The 18863-nt window shown below is 49.6% G+C and overlaps 2 protein-coding genes across 2 annotated transcripts in view; one reads left to right on the plus strand and one right to left on the minus strand.

The window, feature by feature from the left end:
* EPG5 (ectopic P-granules 5 autophagy tethering factor) overlaps positions 1-16230 on the plus strand; it is a 162903-nt gene extending 146673 nt beyond the window's left edge. The window contains exons 44-45 of the transcript XR_008959700.1: positions 13736-14669; positions 15264-16230. The gene's annotated coding sequence lies outside the window, so the exon portion shown is untranslated. The remainder of the gene's footprint in view (positions 1-13735; positions 14670-15263) is intronic.
* The window catches only part of SLC14A1 (solute carrier family 14 member 1 (Kidd blood group)), a 28732-nt gene continuing 24194 nt past the window's right edge, over positions 14326-18863 (minus strand). The window contains exons 9-10 of the mRNA XM_026496233.4: positions 15586-15635; positions 14326-14502 (exon numbers count right to left, since the gene is read on the minus strand). Coding sequence (XP_026352018.1) covers positions 14326-14502; positions 15586-15635 — 227 coding nt within the window. The remainder of the gene's footprint in view (positions 14503-15585; positions 15636-18863) is intronic.

The following is an 18863-nucleotide window of genomic DNA, read 5'->3' on the forward strand; positions in this document are numbered from 1 at the left end:
CACCAGCTCCAAACCCGGAAACAGGAAGCCGTCTGGAGTTTTATGGGCAGCCGCATAATAGGGGAGTGACATTTATGTTCCAGGGTGATCTTTTTTTTTTTTTTTTTATTAGGACGGCCTGTTTAGATATGGTTAATGGCTTGTTCAAACCAGTTGGGCAGGGCTGAAGGCAATCCCAGTTCCAGTGGGTTCTTGGTTAATAATCAGAGCAGCGCTGGAAGGGAAGGATGGCAGGTGGTGAGCAGAGCAGAAGAGAGGATTCCCAGGGGAGGACTGATGTGTTCGACAGGCTCGGAAAAAAACTTACATATGCTAATGTTTTAATGGCCGTAGCACACCTTTTCTCCCTGAAAAGGGAATGAAATCTGTAATACCATCGCTGCAAAGAAAACAAAGTGTCACATCATTTTTAGATTTAACAGGTAGCAAGTATTGGGGCGCCTGGGTGGCTCAGTCGGTTAAGTGTCTGACTCTTGATTTCAGCTCAGGTCATGATCTCAAGGTGGTGGGATTGAGCCCCACGACAGGCTCCACCCTCAGTGGGGAGTCTGCTTGAGGATTCTCTCTCTCCCTCTCCACCTGCCCCTCTTCCCACTCTCTCTCTCTCTCTCTCAAATAAATTAAAAAAAAAAAATAAAAGGTAGCAAGAATTCATGAGACCCTACTGCTGGGCGGTGGGGAGGGTGGGCATCTTCCCACATCCGATGTGAAGTTGATGGTCTTCCTCCAGTTCGTGGAGGAGGCTAGGGGTGTGAGGCGGAGAAGAAATACCAGGGGGACTGCTGAATGCTCAGGTTCTCTCTCTCAAGCCTCCCCCAGAGGTGCTGTTTTAGTTGGTCTCTTTCTAGTCTTCACCTTGGAGTTTTTTTGGGGTTACCAAATCCTTCCTTTAAAATGGGAACACAGGTGAGTGGAAAGGGTGGCGGGAGGGCTGGGAAGCGTTCTGAGGTTTGGTACCTCTTGGGGGCAGGAGGACTTTGAGGGGATCATCAGGAACACTTGGGTGTGGCAGAGAACCTTGAGAAGCCTGGATGTTGGGACAGGGCACTGACGGGGAGCTGGGAGGGCATTCAACACAAACTTTGCCTGATATGCCATGATAACACTACCAAAAAGGGTGAAATGCCATCTCTGAGGAGGGGGCCCTTTGAGACCTAGGGAGGGTGTCCCAGCTTCCCGTTGCTGTCTAGCAAACTACCCCAAAACTTAGTGGCCTACGTCAACAATCATTTTATCGTATCTAATGATGTTGTGGGTCAGAAATGGGGGGGCAGCTTTGCTAGGTGATTTTTCTGTTCCCAACAGAGTCTGTGAAGATCCCTTGACCCTCTCATGGTGGTTGAGCACACGGACTCTGGTCTGAGAATGGTGCTGTCACTTCCTACCTACATGGCCTTGCGAGAATCCCTAGCCTCTCAGTGTTAGTCGTCACATCTGTAGAATGGGAAAACTCCCCTGTGGGACTATTATGGGGTTCACACGAGATTACAGATGTGAGTCTTCCTTAAATCTACACTGGGTGGCTGTTGGTGTTTTGAATCTCTGGGAACGGTCTCTGGCTCCACGTGTGGGCAGAGATATGAAGCAGATGCAGTCTGTCCTCTCAAGATGCTTAGTGAGACAAACCCCACGCCACAGATGGATAATGCAACCATGCCTCGTAGCCGTGAAGGTGCTGGCTTAATTCAGAGCTTAGCCGAGGGGAGACACTGCAGTCCTGGAGGACTTCCTGGAAGGTGAGCATGCTTCCGGTAAATGAGGTGGAGGAGGCCATTCCTGCTGCAGGAGAACCAAGGCAGATGGAGGGAGAGTTGAGGGGAGGTACGGGGGTATCAAGCAAGGTTCTTGTGAGGCCGTGGGGTTTGCTGAGCCTGGAAGGTGAGCGGGACAGGCTGGAAATTCTGAAATTCCATACTAAGCCCTTCATCCTGTTTGCCAGTTGTTTTTCATAGTTTTCTTCTAAATATTCTAAACAAGAGCTGGTTGGAGGCCAAACTGGCAGCTGTAAGCAAGACATTTCATGGGAATCCCACATTTCATCTTAGAAATTCATGTGATTCTGTGTTCTGCATAACAATGTCTTTATATATTTAATATAAAAATCAGCTTTTTAATTACTTACTATTGAGTAAAAGGGAAGGATTTGTATGTTCTCCGCCAGCCTCCCATCCCCCAGACACATCGCCTCACACTGCTGCGGGCCCGTGGGCCCTGGTGTGCGACGGGGCCACGTAGGGCTGGAGAGGGCACAGGGGAAGGCCCGGGAGCCTGTGACGAGGGCTGCCTGGAAGCGGTGAGCACGGATACCTCAACACGTACAGACACAAGTTCAAATCCAGATGCTGTCACTTACTGGCTGTGTGACCTGGTGAAGGCATAGCCTTTCTCACCTCGGGGCCCTTGGTATGAGGGGGTGGCAGTGGGCGTGTAGAGGGAAGGAAAGAATGACTGTGTCTCCTCTTCCAAACCCTACCATCGATTCCCAGGACTTCCAACACTCATGTTGTCTAAGGTCCAGGTTCCATGTCTGTAGGATGGGAAAACTTCCTCATGGGGTTATTGTATGGTTCAGATGAGATCCTGTATGAGTATGCAGTGAAATCGAAGTCACTTAAATGACCCCAAGTGTCTCCCACATTTAAAATAGCCCCCCTCCCATCTCCCATCCAGCTCTGGTTGCTGTCCTCTTTTTTTAGAACTCTGTACAGGTTAGCAAAGTTTTCCTGACTCTCTGTCTCCACTTCGTAACTCCTGCTCTCTCCTGAATCCAAGACTCCCCAGCTTTTGCTCCCCCATGCCAAGCTCTGCCTCCTGAGGTCGAGGTCGTAGGGGAATTCCTAAATGTGGTGTCTCAAGGGCAACCGCTCGGAAGAGCAGTCACCACTAGCACTCCCTTCTTTCTGGAATCTGTCCTTCCTCTGGATTCCGTGCTACCTCCCCTCCTGGTTTCCCTCCTGCCTCCCTGGCTGCTCCTTCTCGGCCTTTCTTCTGCTGTCCTTCTTCTGATGCAGCTGAACAGTGGATTTTTCTCTGGGGTCCTGTGTTCATCTTTTTACTCCCTATGCTCTCCTGAGTCATTTTATTAACTCATGGTTTGCATTATCATCTGTAGCCCAAGGTACTTTGCTAAGTCCCAAACCACTGTGGTCAGCAGCCTCCTGGGGGCCTCTACTTGGATTCCCCTGCTCCAAACCCTGCAACTCGCCTCTTTTCTGTTTCACCTCCCAGTGACGGTCACCACCACTCAGCTGCCCAAGATGGCCATCCTTCACTATGCCCTTCATCTTATTCCCCATGTGAAGTCAATCACTAAGTCCTGATTCTGTCTCCCAAAGTGCTTTAGAGTCTCTTCCTTCTCTCCCTTCCAATGCCATTCTGTCCATCATCTCTTACCTGGATTAGTCCAGAAAGTGTTGTAAAAGGCCATGGTTTAAGACCGTTCAACTCAAATGTTCAGAATTGGTTGATTTGTTGGGACTTTTAGGTGAAAGAGATAATTGCACTTTCTATACTATCTTAAGCAGAAAAGGTGAGCAAGCCCAGAGAATTAGAAGGTAAGGAAGACACACAGGAATTGGAATTTATGGTCACTTCAGGGACCAGATCCAGACACTTTGGCCTTCCAGAACACACACACACACACTCTCTCTCTCTCTCTGCCTCTCTCCCTCTCCTCCCTGTTGCCTCATTCTCTCCAATTTCAGATGGTCTCTCTCCACACAGAGGGGAACATGGCCACTGACGGCCTCGTACTCACATTCTAGCCTTGGACTCACAGTTTCCTGTGTTACCAGGAAAGAAAGGAGTTCTTTTCTACCAGTTCCAGCCAGAAGAACTGAAATTGTTGTCATACGACTTTCCTGAACCAATCCCTGTGGTAAAGTGCAGTGATTGTTCTAACCTGGCTCAGGGGCCTCCCTGTGCAGTCAGGGGTTCAAGGTCTGTGACTGGAAGTGTCAGGGGTGGGAGGTGGGTGCAGACCAAACAAAGACAACGGTTACTTTGCTGCCCAGCTCACACACCCTCTTCTTCCCATATACACAATTTCAAAAATGTTCCTGCTTAAGATAATACTGCATTGCTCATACCTCCCCCCCCCCCCCCCCCGGGAGACAACCAGAAGTCTGTTGAATACCCTTTCGCCTCAGGGCTGGATGTGCTCTGCTCAACCTCGCAAAATTATAAATGTGCCACCCACAACACACCCAGTGTGTAATCTTTTGGGGGGAGGGAGAGAATAACAATAAAGGCTTCCATTTAAAGAAGGGAAAAGGGAAGAGGAGAGGATGGCCACTGGCCCAGAAGATGCGTGTCCTGTTGGTCAGGACAGTGAATAAGCAGGCAGACATGTTTGCTGAGTCACTGCCCAGGTGAGCCAATGGGTGAGTCCTTGGTTGGCTGCTGTGGCTTCTCTGGAGTCTGCTAGCTGGAGCCTCCATCTGGGGCTCACCTGGGCCCCACCTGAGGGGCACGGGGCAAGACTTGGCCACTGGGGCGGGGCCCTGGCATGGGCTTTGGGGCCTGGGTGTGCCTTGGGGTTGATATGATAATAAGCTCCCACCTCACTCCCACCTCCATCAGCTGTCTCAGCAGCACCAGGGGCCCAGAGGTGTGTAACCTGGAAGCACAGGAGCCCCTCAGAAGAATGACTCAGGGAAGGGGCCCTCGTGGGCCCAGGAAGCAGGCTTTGGTCATTTGAGCAGAACATTCTGTGATCTTGGGTGCTTGAAGCCAGGTCTAGAAGGGGGTCCCAGGCTCCAGGTGGACATATGCCCTGGGTCCCATGGGCTTTTTGTCCTGTAGGGAAGGGCGTGGCCAGAGGAAGGTCAGATGAGGGCATTTTAAAGCATGGAGGGTGAGGCGAGGGCCCTTTCAACCCAGCTTGAAAGTCTGTACTTCTGTCACCAGGCTGCCCCCCAGTAAGGGACACTTAATCAAGGCCAGAAGTTGCTAAGCTTTTTTGGCAAGGGTGATTTATAATAGAATGTGATTGGGAAGGGCCTGGGGATAAGGCTTCCCCACTTCTATTCATCCTCCCAGGTAGCTGCTTCCTCTCAGGACCTGAATTTTAGGGCAGGGACAGAACTCAGCTGAGGAAGGGACCTCCGGGCTGGGCCCATCTAGGAATGGGACCTCTCGGGGGGTGTGTGGTGAGTCAGGTTACGGGACAGGGACAAGGGACAGGCAACTGCTGCCGAAAGTGGCACATCTCTCTCCCTGCATCCTGCCTCCCAGTCCCGCTCTGGTCCACCCTATTAGCAAAAGCCAAGAGGCCAAGGAGGAAGTCCGAGACCATAGCTTGATAACTTGCACAGGCAGAGAGCACGATTATTCAACCCCCAGGCGTCTGTTGAATTTGCTAAAGGCAGAAAGAGAATCTCACATGCCCATACGATGTGCTCTAACTAAGCCAAATTTGTAGCCAGAGTGCTCTGATAGCCTGGCATTTTCCTGCCACGCCTTTCCAAAAGCTTTAGCTTTTGGGATACACAGTTGGGGTCATAACATACATCAGTTAATAGTTTAACCCCATGGAGCAAGTTCTATCAGATTCCCAGCCTGGGATAGGGCAGTGGCGGGAAGGAGAAGGGGGGGGGGTGGTCCTCCCTTACCACCACTCCCCCATCTCGACTCAGCCTACTCTATCTTCTAAGTATGTTACTCGAACATTCCGTATCAGTTTTGGCTGTTGGTTGCAAAAACAGAAACGGATTCTAATTCATTTAAGTACCAGTTTATTGGAAAGACATGGGGATAGCTCACTACATGAAAGTAATAGCAACCTGGCCTTGGGGGGGGGGGGGTTGAGCCCGCAGAAGAAGCCACGATGGCTTTGAGTGTTACATGGCCTTTCTCCACACCACTGTCGTCAGACGCAGCTCCAACTTCCTCCTATCCCGGGATGTCTGCTCAGATTTCAAATTCCTGCGGGGAGAATCTGATTGGCTCAGTTTGGGTCAGGTGGCTATGCCTTGGGCCAATCCCTATGACCAGGAGATTGAAGTACTATGATTGGCCAGGTGTGAGCCACTCCACTCCCCCCGCCCCAACCCCGTGCCTGGGAGTAGGGAGGGTATTGAGGTTGGCATCCCCAAGAGATCCCCATGATTGGGAAGGAGCAGATCTCTTAAGGGAAGGGAATGCTGTTACCAGAAAAAAGTAGGGAGTATGTGGGGAAGATAAAAACAACAAATGGCCATTAGGGCAGGCGAGCTGGGATTTCAAGATTCTGGGAAGAGGAAACAACCGTATTCTAAGTAGCATGGAGGGAAGCCCGCGGCCTGCCCTGCTGCCGCAGACACACAGCTGACTGGTCCTTGCCTGTTGGCTTCTCTCTTCACTGCGATGTGCTCGGCAGGGAATGGGTTTTAATCATGCGTTGTCCTTGGCTTCCTCTTGTACCTCCCTCCTCCTCCTCTTCTTTCCCTTCCTTTGCACGACAGCTCCCTGAGTTCTAGATGACCGCCTTCCTTGGATTCACCCATCAAAACTCATCTTTCTAGAATCCCTTTCCTATAGGATTTGTTCTTGCTGACTATTCGGTGGGAAGAAACCTGAGAAATGACTTCCACCAGGTTTTTAATATCTGCGATCTTAACGGGTTGCAGCTGTCACAATAGAATGCTCTTTCACTGGGAAGTCCAGGGAGGTATTTTAGGTTGCGTGGGCAGCTGCTGGCCAAGGCATCGTAGGGCCTCCGTACGGCTCTGATCACTCAGGTGTGGCCCGATCTGGTCCAGGTGTGAGCGCACGGATTCTGATGCCGGGTGCACGTACCCTTGTCCCGTACCTAACCCTGAGTCCTGGGGTCGTAGACCCCACCTCATGGCCTGGAAGCGAATAATGCTTTACATTAAATTACAACCAGCATTAAGCTTACAATGTCTGCACGGATCTTGTGGCCAAGTATACACCAGGGTGCATTCGGAAACTTTAACGGTCTGGCCAGGGCACTGACCCAGCAGATCCAGGATGCAGCGGAAGGGGCTCCTCATGCCTGTGTCTGGGAGCCCTCAGGGGCCCTGCGACAGGCAGGGGGGGCAGGACTGCAGGTGACAGCATACTTTCCATGAGGAATGTGAATGAAGGTCAGAGTTAGGACAAGGGGGCAGGTGTGGACATTGAAGGAGGCCCCCAGAAGAAAGAGGAACACAGGCCTGCCTCACACAATGAGTGGAGGTGTGCAGTCAGGGAGGGGTGGAGCAGGGCCTGGGGGGTAATGATGTTACCCTTCTTCTTTTGCCTTTTCTTGTGTCTGTGGAAAATCCACGTAGCTATGTCTAGGTCATCCTTACAGGCAGGTGGAAAGGAGTATTCACGCGGTAGCTTGAGGGTGGATAAGAACTCTGTACCATCGCGTTGGCTGTGGGACAGGTGAGGGTGAGATGGGAGGGGGAGGCTATCGTCAGCTGACTCAACATAGGTAAGGTTGGGGCATTTAAAGACAATAGATGTTCTACCACAGGCACTTCCTTCTGCCCCTGACCACCTTCTGAGTATGCTGTCCACATGGTTAATCTCAGGGCCCACCCAAACATGGCTCCTTAATGAAAGCATCGTTTCTTTGGACCCTAGCAGTGGTTCTAGAAAAGGTGGTGGTCAGGGGACCCAGGAGGAACCCAAATGAGCTTCCAAAGCCGAGTCCCGATGAGCCAGGGAGAAAATGTGTCAGAACAAGGGCAGAGTCACACCTCCTCCAGGAAGCCATCCAGCTTCCGTTGGTCTCTGTGTTTTCTGAACTTGTAGTCGCTTTTATGTAGGAGAGCTCATTAGAGTCGTATGTAGAGCTTTTAAAGATCCTGGAGGCCCAGGATGGGGTGGGACAGTGTTTTCAAAGGTCCTTATTGCATAATTCTGACGAATGCACTTAGTTGAAAAACACTGTGGAGCATTTATAAGAGGTATCTGGGCATAGAACTTGCAAAATGGAGCCCTTGGAAGAAATCCAGCCCCCAAACTGGCTTTGTTTGGCTAGCATAGTGTTTAAAAATATATGAAATGAGGATACTTTGATGGGGCTGGTGTGGGGTGTGCAATCTTCACTTCGCCATGGTCCCCACTATTCCCTATTGCCTCATAACCAGGGGCTTCGCTGTTTTTGTCGCTTGTGGCTGATGAGCCTTGATTGCACATCGGGGAGACTGCACTCTTCACATGGGCACCTTGGGGGGCAGCCCATGCATCCCACCAATGCTGCCCTAGGTCCGAGCGTGTCTGAGGCCACTTTCCAGGTTCTGCCTTCAGGATAACTTTGTATCACACACAAGAAAATCAGTCTCCTCACTCTGTAGGCGTGTTATGATTATTTTTTAAAAATGACATCCTCGAGGTGCAGAGGGTATTCCTGGAAAGGTGTAAAATTTTACCCGAAGTTGGCACTACAGAATTAGCTAACTGTGTCTCCACAATGTTATAGAGGAAAGACTTCTTACCCATTCATTCAGGGAATAATGAATTCTCTAGAAGTTTCAGCTCCAACAGCTGGGTGCTATCTGAGCTGCCATGGAGACTTTGCAGGCCATTAAAAGCCCTGGGATTGGGAATCGTCTAACCAAGCACTGTCCCACAGACGTAAAATATGAACCACGAATGCAAGTCATATATGGGATTTAAAATTTTCTTGTGACCTCATTAAAATTTTTTTAAAGGTGAAATTAATTTAATAATATATTCCTATTTAACCCAATGGATACAAAGTATACATCTCAATTAAAATTATTGAGATATTTTACTTTTTAATTTTTTTTGGTCTTATATGTTTGAAATCCAATACGTACTTTTGAACACACCTCTACTGGGGCTGGTGTGATTTCGAGTGCTGTATGTGGCTACTTCTACCACAAATCTCGCCTCTTGTCGAGAGGCCAACATGGGGTCTCAGAAGGTAGAAGGGCCTCCATGTTGGATTTGCCACACCTATGACTTGCTTGCACGTGCTCTCGTTGCCCCAAGATGTGCTTGCTCTTGGGTCACTGACTCATGTCCTAGCTGCCATTGTGTCCTGTGGTCTGAAGGACTTAACTTGAGCCAGATTTCCTGACACCGTGCCAACTTTCCTCTGTGCTTCATTTCTTCCCCTTCACGTCCTTGCATGTCACTGTGATATAATTCAAAGCTTCTAAGGGCTAGGATCCAATGGACCCAACCCAAACAGGAAACTGGCTTTCTCAATGTTTATTAGGAACCGTGAAGCAGAAAATGTCAGACACTTGTTTTCAGTGCTTCATTGAGCTGGAATTGAATTGAAACTCAACTATTCCCAATGGGGACTTCTGACGTTGAATCATTTAGAGGCTTCAACTCTTTGGATGGAGAGGACTAATTGAGGCATGAATTGACCCTAAACTTTGCTTGCTCTAATCATTGTCGCTGGCTGCCTCACCTTTTGCTTAGAATCTTGTTAGTCAGAGGCTACAAAATCTTGTATGAAGCTGGGGTATCCTAAAGTACTCTGGGAATATTCCAGCAAGTATGGGTGCCTGGTATTTAATGGTATGTTCTTATCTTCTGTTTCTTAGAAGGAAGAAGTCACTGAAATACTTTCTTCAACCTTGTTGTCCAGCTACCTCTTTCTCATCCTCATCTCCACGCTACTCCCTTTACTCATTTACTTGTCAGTTCGCCTCAAAAAGTTCTTGTGAGAGCAGAGGCCATGACTGTCTGGTTCACTATGGCCGTCCCAGTTCCCATTATGTAATCAATAGTCATTCAGTACATATTTGCCGATAAATGAACCAATGGTGGGGCTATCAGGGAAGTAAAATCCCTAGAATTTGGCTATTGCCTAGAGGTGAGAGAATGAGGCTAAAAATGGCACACTGTTTCTGGCTTGGCTAGTTGGCTAGAGGGTGCTACCTTTCCCCAGAGCTCAGCACAGAGGGGAGAACAGAGTAGTTGAAGAAGATGAGTTTTTCCCTGGATGTGTTGAAATCGGTACTTTTGGAACAATCCGCATAGACAGTTGAGCAAAGGGTCTGGATTGAAGCTCTGGAAAGATGGGCTTGGACAGGAAGATGTATAGCATGAGAGGAGAAGTGACTCTTCAGTGCTCCCATCTCTGTGTGGCACCATCATCCACCCTGTTACCCAAGTGAGAATTCAGGAAGTCATCCTTGACATCTCCCTCTCCCTCACTTCCCACATGAATCCATCACCAAGTACTGAGGGTTCCACCTCTTGTCTCTCCATCTCCCTGCCGTCACTGGAGTCTGAGCCACCTACCTCTCTCCTGTGTCACCGCAGTGGTCTACTTGGTTTCCAAATCCACTCCAATCCCTTCCACTCACTGTGGTCCAGTCATGTCAGTCTTCTCTTACGTCGTGAAAGCACCAATCTCCTTGTCTCAAGGCCCTTATGCACGAGCTTCCATCTGCCAAGAACACCGCTCCCTCCATCCTCCACCTTCCTCCACGCACCCATCCCTGGCCTACTCTTTAGATATTGGCCTAAATCTCACATCCTCGGGAAGGCCTTCCCTGACTACCTCCCACCCCACCCACCTTTGTAGCCTCAGAAATTTAACTTTGTTAAATGAATACCATGGGGTGATTTGGGTTTTGGTGACATGTATAGGCAAAAAAACAAAAACAAAAACAAAAACCCACCCCAAAACAACCTTTACAAAAACCTATTACCAAAATTGAATTATTAATTAAAATAAGAAAAGTAACTATTGAGGGTCAGAAATTCACAAGTATAGCCAAGTGCCTTGTTTCCCTTAGAAGGCGAATCTACACAGGAAGTCAAGTAGCTTGTGAGTACAGGCTCAGACAAGGGGCCTTGGCTGCTGGATGTAAATGATTACATTGGCTAAACCGTGGTCCGCCCGTCGTGCCCATTTCCACCCAGGCGTCTCCCTTAACACCTGTTCCCGGGCCGCCACTCCCAGAGCTGAAGGCCCCCTGCCTCTGTCTGCCTCCACTCCTAAGCTTCCGTGGTTGACCTGCTCTCCCATCAGATGGAAGCTTGCGGTTGCTGTGCTGACACCTACCTAGTTAACAGTAAGGTGAAGGTCAGACCGGGGAGCAGTCTTTTCTTTTAGATGATTTCACCTATGTCTGCTTCGATCTACTCCATGTATTTTGTAGTTCAATTTTAAGAGCTCGTGAAAGCAGACTATTATAGGACTTAAATGCACTTCTTTCAAAGTCTATGAGTTCCTGTATTTGTTTAAATTCCTTCAGGATTTGTGCTGGAGCCTGTTATAGCAAAGGGCATTCTATGGCCTTGGAGCTACAAGCCTTCTAATGATGGGTGGGGGGAGGGAGGGTGTCAATGCAGGTTCAAGAAACAGATTCCACTCTAAAGATGAAAGCCTTTTAGAAGGAAGTATTTGGAATAAAGGGAAGGCTGAAAACATTCTTGTGCATAAAACGTCGTGCTATACTTAACCACCTCAAAAATATTCCTGCAAGTTTGTCTATAAGAAGCCCCCTTGGAAACTCCTGGTCTCCCATTGAACTGAACCTCTTATCTCAACATACTCCATGCTAATCAGGTACCATGGGTAACTTTAGACAGCGTTTGGAATCTTTAGCTGAAGAGCCTCAAAACCTCTGTTTTCTACCTCAGACCAAAGGGGGCATTTCGTGACCAGACAGATCACTCTCAGAGATTTATCGTCTTGAAACAATAGGTAGGAGAGGGTATTTTTGTTTTGTTTTGCTCATATGTGTGAGCCAGGGTGGGGGGCGGTGAGGAGGGGGGAGAGAGAACCTCAAGCCGGTTCCACGCCCAGAGCAGAGCTGGAAGCAGGGCTGAGATCCTGACCCGCGCCGAAATCAAGAGTCAGTCGCCCAACTGACTGAGCCACCCAGGCGCCCCGTGGACAGCTTATGTTTTGACGGAGGGCGCTCCAAGGGGGCCAATCCCTTGTGGCCTTCTCTTATTTCTTGTTTGGGTTGCTTTTGAAACCTGGAGTGAGTTTCCATTCTTACCTTGTTTTCCTCCAAACATGCTAGCCATGGAGGAAGGGAGGTGGGAGAGAAGAGCTTCAGGGAGCAGAGAGGAGCGTGGCGAGGCTTCGCCTTCAGGGCGACGTTCTGAGAAGCAGCCCCTCCCAGAACGCTGACGTGTGCCCAGCCTCAGTCCTGGGGGGCAGGGGGTGCCTGGGGCCTGTACGGCACGCGTGGAAGCTGCCTGGATATTCCCCTCCAAGTGTTAGGAGGGCGCCCTGAACATCCATGACTGCCCTAAGTGATCCATTCTCACCCCTGAGCTCGGAGAGCAGCGCAGGTGGAGAGGAGGCCCACAGGGGTGGGGCCATACCTCTGACTTGAATAGGGTCTGCTCAACACGCGTCCGGATACACTGTTACCACGTGTAAGAAAGGGGTAAGGGCCCCGGCACATCAACACAGAAGCACGTCTAAGCAATACACACAGACGCGTGGGATTGCTAACATCCACGAGAGCTCTACAAGGCATGTGTGACCTTTCAACAAAATTTACACACAACTGAGCTGTGAGTATAATTTTATTCATCTTCTTAATTGGAAACTGGTTATACAGACAGCAGGAAAGAACACAAGTGATCCCTAAGAAAACTAACAAAATACTTCATTTCAGGATAATACTTAGTAACAAAAATAGTTTGAGAAAATTAATGTCATTTAAAGTAGACAATGTACAGGGCTTTAGTGTTCCCATTCACACCCCTTGTGAGCACACCAGGAGAAGGCACGGAGAACATTCCAGAGCTCCTCGTGAAGATGGGCCCGAAGACATGTTAGAGGCTCGGGTCCACTCAGCCACGGCCCACGTTCTTCACTCCCGGTTATCTTTGGTTCTGCTCGCTTTTTTGCGTCCTCCCCTCCACCCCCCTCCCAAATCTTATTTCACAGGTTCCCTCACAAGGGAGATTTCCGTTCGAACAATGAAAGTTTGGGTTTTCCGCAGGAATGCCTATGACTCTGTGACAGTTGCAAAGTCAGGGTTTCAAAAGGCTTTGGTTACAGGGTTGTTAAATTGGAACAATGTTTGTGTTCCCGAGAAAAGGAAGAAGTGGACTCCTCCCCGAGATATTGGTAGGTTTCCTTCCCTTCTGCTTATTCATGCAGCAAACTGTATTTTGCACTGAGCACCGCAAACCCCAAGGGGAAAAATCCTTTAGGCTTCCATGGTTTCTCTTTTTGAATCCCTCCAAAATACTGAATTGATACAGACTGAAGGAGAAGGTAGTGAGCGGAACTTTCCACGGCATCCTATGCATGTTTGGTTATAGAATGTTTATAGGACTGATAACTTCAAATTTAGAGCAAGGAAAAAGAGGAGAACCCGTTACTGGTATCTCTTGTCAGGTTTCTGAGTGAGCACATTTTGAGCCTGCAGAAAATAATGAATTTTTTTTTTAAAGTAAGAAGCTCAACAACTTCCAAGCACCCAGAACCAATCTGACCTTCACTTTCAGTCTTGATAAGATACAAGACATCCTCAGATGAGTTACAAATGTGGTTTTAAAGGGCCTTGAGGTTGATGACTTGGCTCTATGCATTCCTGGCATTTACGAAATCAACTTGGGGATTAAAGGAAAAATAGCTATGCTGAGTATTGTATAAAAATGCAACTTTTCTTTAATATCTAGGGACTGGTGAAGGCAGGAACCTCTCTTATTTTACCTTAAACAAATCGATTCTCATGAGAAAGACCATAAACTTTATCTAAAACATCCTTTGCGATGTTAAAAACAACACTACAGAATAATTTTGACTGATAAGGTCCCTTTCTCCCTCCTACAGCTGCGTGAGCCTGGAAAGAATCAAGTGTCTCCTGCAGGAGAATGTCACACACACACAGGACAGCATCCAGGCCCTTCCGCCCAGCAGCTGCAGAATAAGCCAGGGGCACCACAGCTGTCGCTCGTAACGTGCATTCATTTTAAACCCGTCATACCGCTTATCGGAGAATTCTGGGTTGACTTTGATTTTGTGAGCATGAATTCCGTTCACTGAAGGCTTAGTCGGTTTGTAGAGCTTCGTTTTTAATACTGCGAACGCCACGTAGCCAAGCAGACACCAAGAGCCTCAATAAATAACGAGCCCCGGTCTCACGCCTCCTTTCTGTGGGAGCATTTGCCTTTATAAATAGATCACATGTCTAGCACCGCCGCCCCAGCAGGGCGGACCATCTGGACGTGTCTCTCACATGTTGGGGGATGTTCCCGGAGTTTAAAAGAAAGCCGCAAAAATGAGCCTAAAACAGACTGCCAATGGGTTCGTGTGGACGTTGTTACCAGTGAAAAACAGCAGTTTGCCAAGACCCTGGGGGTCACCTGGGGCGCTCAGCCAGGCCCCTCTTGGGACCTTGGCCGTGTGGGCGGGGGTTGCCCTCACAAAGGGCTTTCGACCATCCTTTTTTTCTTGGCCTGGAGGTAGAAGAGGCGGTTTTCTTCAGGATAAGTGACCTTGCCGAGGGGCATCCTGTAGATGTTGGCATTTTTCGTGGTCAGCAAGAGGAACAGTAGCGTGCCCACGCAGAAGGGCCAGGTGCAGGCCGGCAGTCCCGCCTGAAGGGGAGGAGACAAGCCACATGCTCCCGTGAGACGGTGGTACAGAGCCCCGCCCTTCCTCCGAGTCTCACTCAGCCCCGGGGATGCGACCCGGGGCGCCGATGCGGACTCTGCTCCTGCCCCCCAGACCGAGTCCAAGATCCCAGCCGGGCTGCATTTAGCAGGTAAAACGTCACTGTCCGTGCCTTAGGTGGTCCGTTGCACGTCCACCTTGCACACCTTTCCCTCCCTCTCATCCTACACCACATGCGTGAAGATGACCCTGGGCTCCCAGGGGTGTCACCCTGCAAGCCACCAGGGGCTCCCGATCCCTCACCGCACCCACAGGGCCCTCTTTGATTCGTTCGGCCCATGGTGACCTCCCTCCTCCTGATTTCCCCCCAGGCTAGTCTTGGACTCTCCTGGCTTTCCTTCCTTTTCTTGCAGTTCCCAAACAGACTGTAAGCTCTTTGGGGGGAGGTCCTTTCTTGGGGCTGTTCTTGGCAACTCAGGCAGTCCTGAAGAAGGTCAAGGGCAACACAATGCCAAAAAGGAAGGAGAAAGAGCGGCAGGAGGCACTAAACAGCCCATGATTTTGCCTATTAAATAATTTAGCTAGGACATGGGTCTGAAGACGCCTTACTGACGACTGACAGGGGGTTTAAAAAAAGACAAGGGGTATGAAAAACGAATGGCTCAATTAAAAACAAAACCGAAACCATTTGGGTCTGTAGCCAATTATCCTTTTCCTCCCTTTCCTGATTTCTCTCCCGCTACAGGGTCCTGGCTTTCCGTTCAAGTAGAAGATGTTCTAAAGTCGGCTTCCTGACTCTCAGAGTTACAGTATGAACTTGATAAATAAGTTGCACAACCTAACTTTCACTTCTTTATGCAATCTCGTATTTTTTTTAGCAAGCCCGGTGTTTACAGTTTGGACTAAAATTTATGATGATATTAGAAAGTGTGTGGAACAGGCCAGTCCAGGAGATGGGAAGTAGGGACACCACCCAGCGGGACCTCAGGAGGGTTTCCACATCCCTGAAGACGGATCAGTCACGCTGATGCTAAATCCAGATTAAACCCAGATTAAAGCCAACTCACCACAGCCATCACGTGGGCCAGGCTGACTCCAAGGTAGGCAGTGAACAGAGCTACAAAAAAAGGGCAACAACGCTTAGCAGGTGCACTTTTCGTTAAAAGAAAGACTGCCTTCTATAAATCTCCTGGAAAGGAAACACCCATGTTTCACCAGCGAGCTCAGCACCCTGGCTACAAGTACAAGCTTACAGTTGGCAGCTCTGGGTTCAAATCCAGGCCCCACCACTTTGAAGCTTAGTGGCCTCCATTCTGAGCCTCTACTTCCTCACCTGCACAATAGAGGTAACAGGAATTTCTCACGGGGTTGGTGTCATCATGAAAGGAGATAATACTTGGGTTCAGCACACAGTAAGTAGTCCTCAATAAAGGGAGATTTTCTGTCGTTACTATTCTGTTGCTGTTATTGCTGATGCCCAAGGAAAAGGCCTTCCATGGCAAATAAACTTTCCTGTTATTTTATCTGAGTGTCGTTGAATTAAAATGATAGGGGTGCCTGGGTGGCTCAATCCGTTAAGCGTCTGACACTTGATTTTGGCCCAGGTCATGATCTCAGGATTGGGCGATGGAGCCCTGCTGCGGGCTCCACACTTGGCATGGAGTCTGCTTGAGATTCTCTCTCTCCCTCTCCCTTTGCCCCCTCCCCCTGCCACTCACTGTCTATCTCTAAGATAAATAAAATCTTTAAAAAAATGAAACGTATGAATGTTTCTTGAGATGGCATGGTTTCTGTGCGGTCACAACACATGCATCTAGGAGTCTCCTATCAATGGTTAGAATTCACAGTGACAAAAAAATCATGGTATTAAGAAATAAAAAGATAGCAGAAACGGACCACAAACTTGGGATTTCTCCCCGTAATAACATTGTTCCAAATACCATTAAGATTTGCATACAGGCCAGTGAATTCATACACTGTGTTTTTATTCACCCTGAGTGAGCACGAATCTTAAAGGTAATTTGAGTCCGTGTGTGACCTTCAGTAAAACAACACAAAGATCTCAAGGACCTAATCATCAGTTGAACAGGGGGCTCAGGGAGGCTCAGGGGAGCTTGGGTTTCACAAAGGCAAGCTGCAGAACGACCCTCCTGCATTGGCTACACGGCTCCCGGCTCCCCGGGAGGGGGGGGGGGAGGGGGGGGGACCCACGGGGGGGGGACCCACCCCTCCCCTCTGTTAGACAAGCCCACCGTCTAGACCACGGGGGCGAGGTGGGAAGTCACGTGAGCTGCCACGGGGGCGAGGTGGGAAGTGGGGGGAGGGGCTCTGGTTCTATTTACTTTACCATAGACTTCCATCCTTTCATCTCAGTCTTTGGTCTTTTTATCCTGGTATTTTTGTTCAACAGCGTACCTAATTCTTTCACATCTGAATTGTCTCATGCTAGCCGGAAAGGCTGGTCTTGGAAACAGCCCACGCTTCAAACCCCAGCTCTGCCATTTTATTGTACAACAAATCACTGAACTTCGGAATCTAGTGTTGTCGTTTGTAAAAGGGCAACTTGACGGTGCACTTTACAGGGAGGAGATGAATCGCAAATACAGTCCTGTATTTCCACAACAGCAGGTGTCAACCCATCCCTGTCCCCGGGGTGGGGTGGGGGGACCACAATGCTCCCCTGAGCAGCGGCTTGGGTTGGAAGAGATTCTTTGGTTTTGATAATTTCTTTTTTTTCCATTTCCTTCCTTCCTTCCTTCCTTCCTTCCTTCCTTCCTTCCTTCCTTCCTTCCCTCCTTCCTTCCTTCCTTCCTTCCTTCCTTCCTTCCTTCCTTCCTTCCTTCCTTCCTTCCTTCCCTCACTCATTTAACAAATATTCACTGCCCACAGGTAAGCACCAGGACACTCTGCCCTGCTCTCTTGGGTACCGGCTCTTCTCCGAGACTCCCCTGAGCACCTGAGACCTCGCTGCCATTCCTCTCCGTCTCACACGGTTGCACTTGGAGGGCACAGAGGCCGCCCTGGTCTCTTCCTGCCATGCTGTTTCCAAGTGGCCTGCAATGACAAGCTGCTTTCCTCTCCACAGTAGGAGCGTGGACTAACAGTAGCTGCCCATCAGTTAAGGCTTGCTGAGTGGGACCCCGGGAAAGCTTCCCAGCAGGGTGAAGGTCTGCACACCACGGGGTGTAGGTGAGGACTCTGACGGTGCTCCAGAAAGGCCCTGAGTGCTGAGCAGACAGTGTCCATCCCAGCAGACCACCGTGTGCCAGTCCTACTAGGACAACCCAAGCAGTAAAAAGAGACAAAAGGTTGGGGCACCTGGGTGGCTCAGTCAGTTAACTCCCTTCTTTTGATTTCAGCTCAGGTCCATGATCTCAGGGGTCGTGAGATCGAGCCCTGCCTTGGGCATTGCACTGGGCGTGGAGCCTGCTAAGATTCTCTCTCTCCCTCTGCCCCTCCCCATCTCTAAATAAAAAAAGTAAATAAAAAGAGAGAAAAATGGGTCTCCAGTTTGCACGGACAAAATAGCAAAATGGAGGCATTCCTGGTGGGCCGTTTGTGGTTTCGAGGCAGGGCAGGCGGCACTGCCGGGCGCTATCCGTTTCCCGCTCGTCTTCCTGATAACGCCATCGGAACCGGGGAAAGCGCAACTCTGTAATAAATGTCTGTTACTTATTCACCCTGGCTGGCAGAGTTGGTCTCTCGTTTGGCAGGGTCAGGGTGATGTGGGCAAGCTGGAACTTGCTGTCACATTTTCCACGTGACACTTGCTTGGCAAGAGGGGCTGGAGGTCTGCCGCAACGCTCTCTGTCCAAAGACGGAGAAGACGGACGGTACCCCAGGGTGGACGAAACAGCCACTCTCACACGTGGTCTGTGGCGGGGGAAATCCATGTGGCCTCTGTGGGGATGAATGTGGTACCTACGGAATTCAGATTGGCGGAGCTAGGATTTGGGCCCCAGGGTCTGGGCTCTCCACAAACTCCGAGTACTGCCTTAACCATGACGCTATACCAGCGAAGATATCTGACCTGTCCAGAGGAAGGCAGGCGTGAGAGGCGGAATCACGGCCCCCGGAGATGTTCCCATTGGAATCCCCAGAACCTGTGACTATGTTAGTTTAGAAGGCAGAAGGGGCTTAGCAGCTGTGATGAAGTTGGAGGTCTTGAGATGGGGAGATTGGCCTGAATTATCCAAGCGGACCCCACGTAACCACAGGGTCCTTGTAAGAGGGAAGAAAAAAGTTGCCCCGAGGGAGTAGGAGGGAATGCCTTTACTTCCTGCCTTACACTCTTCTGTATTCATTGAATTTTTGTTGTCTTGTACAACAGGCCTGTACGACTCCT

Source organism: Ursus arctos, unplaced genomic scaffold (assembly GCF_023065955.2).
Source record: "Ursus arctos isolate Adak ecotype North America unplaced genomic scaffold, UrsArc2.0 scaffold_17, whole genome shotgun sequence".
Taxonomy (NCBI): Eukaryota; Metazoa; Chordata; class Mammalia; order Carnivora; family Ursidae; genus Ursus; species Ursus arctos.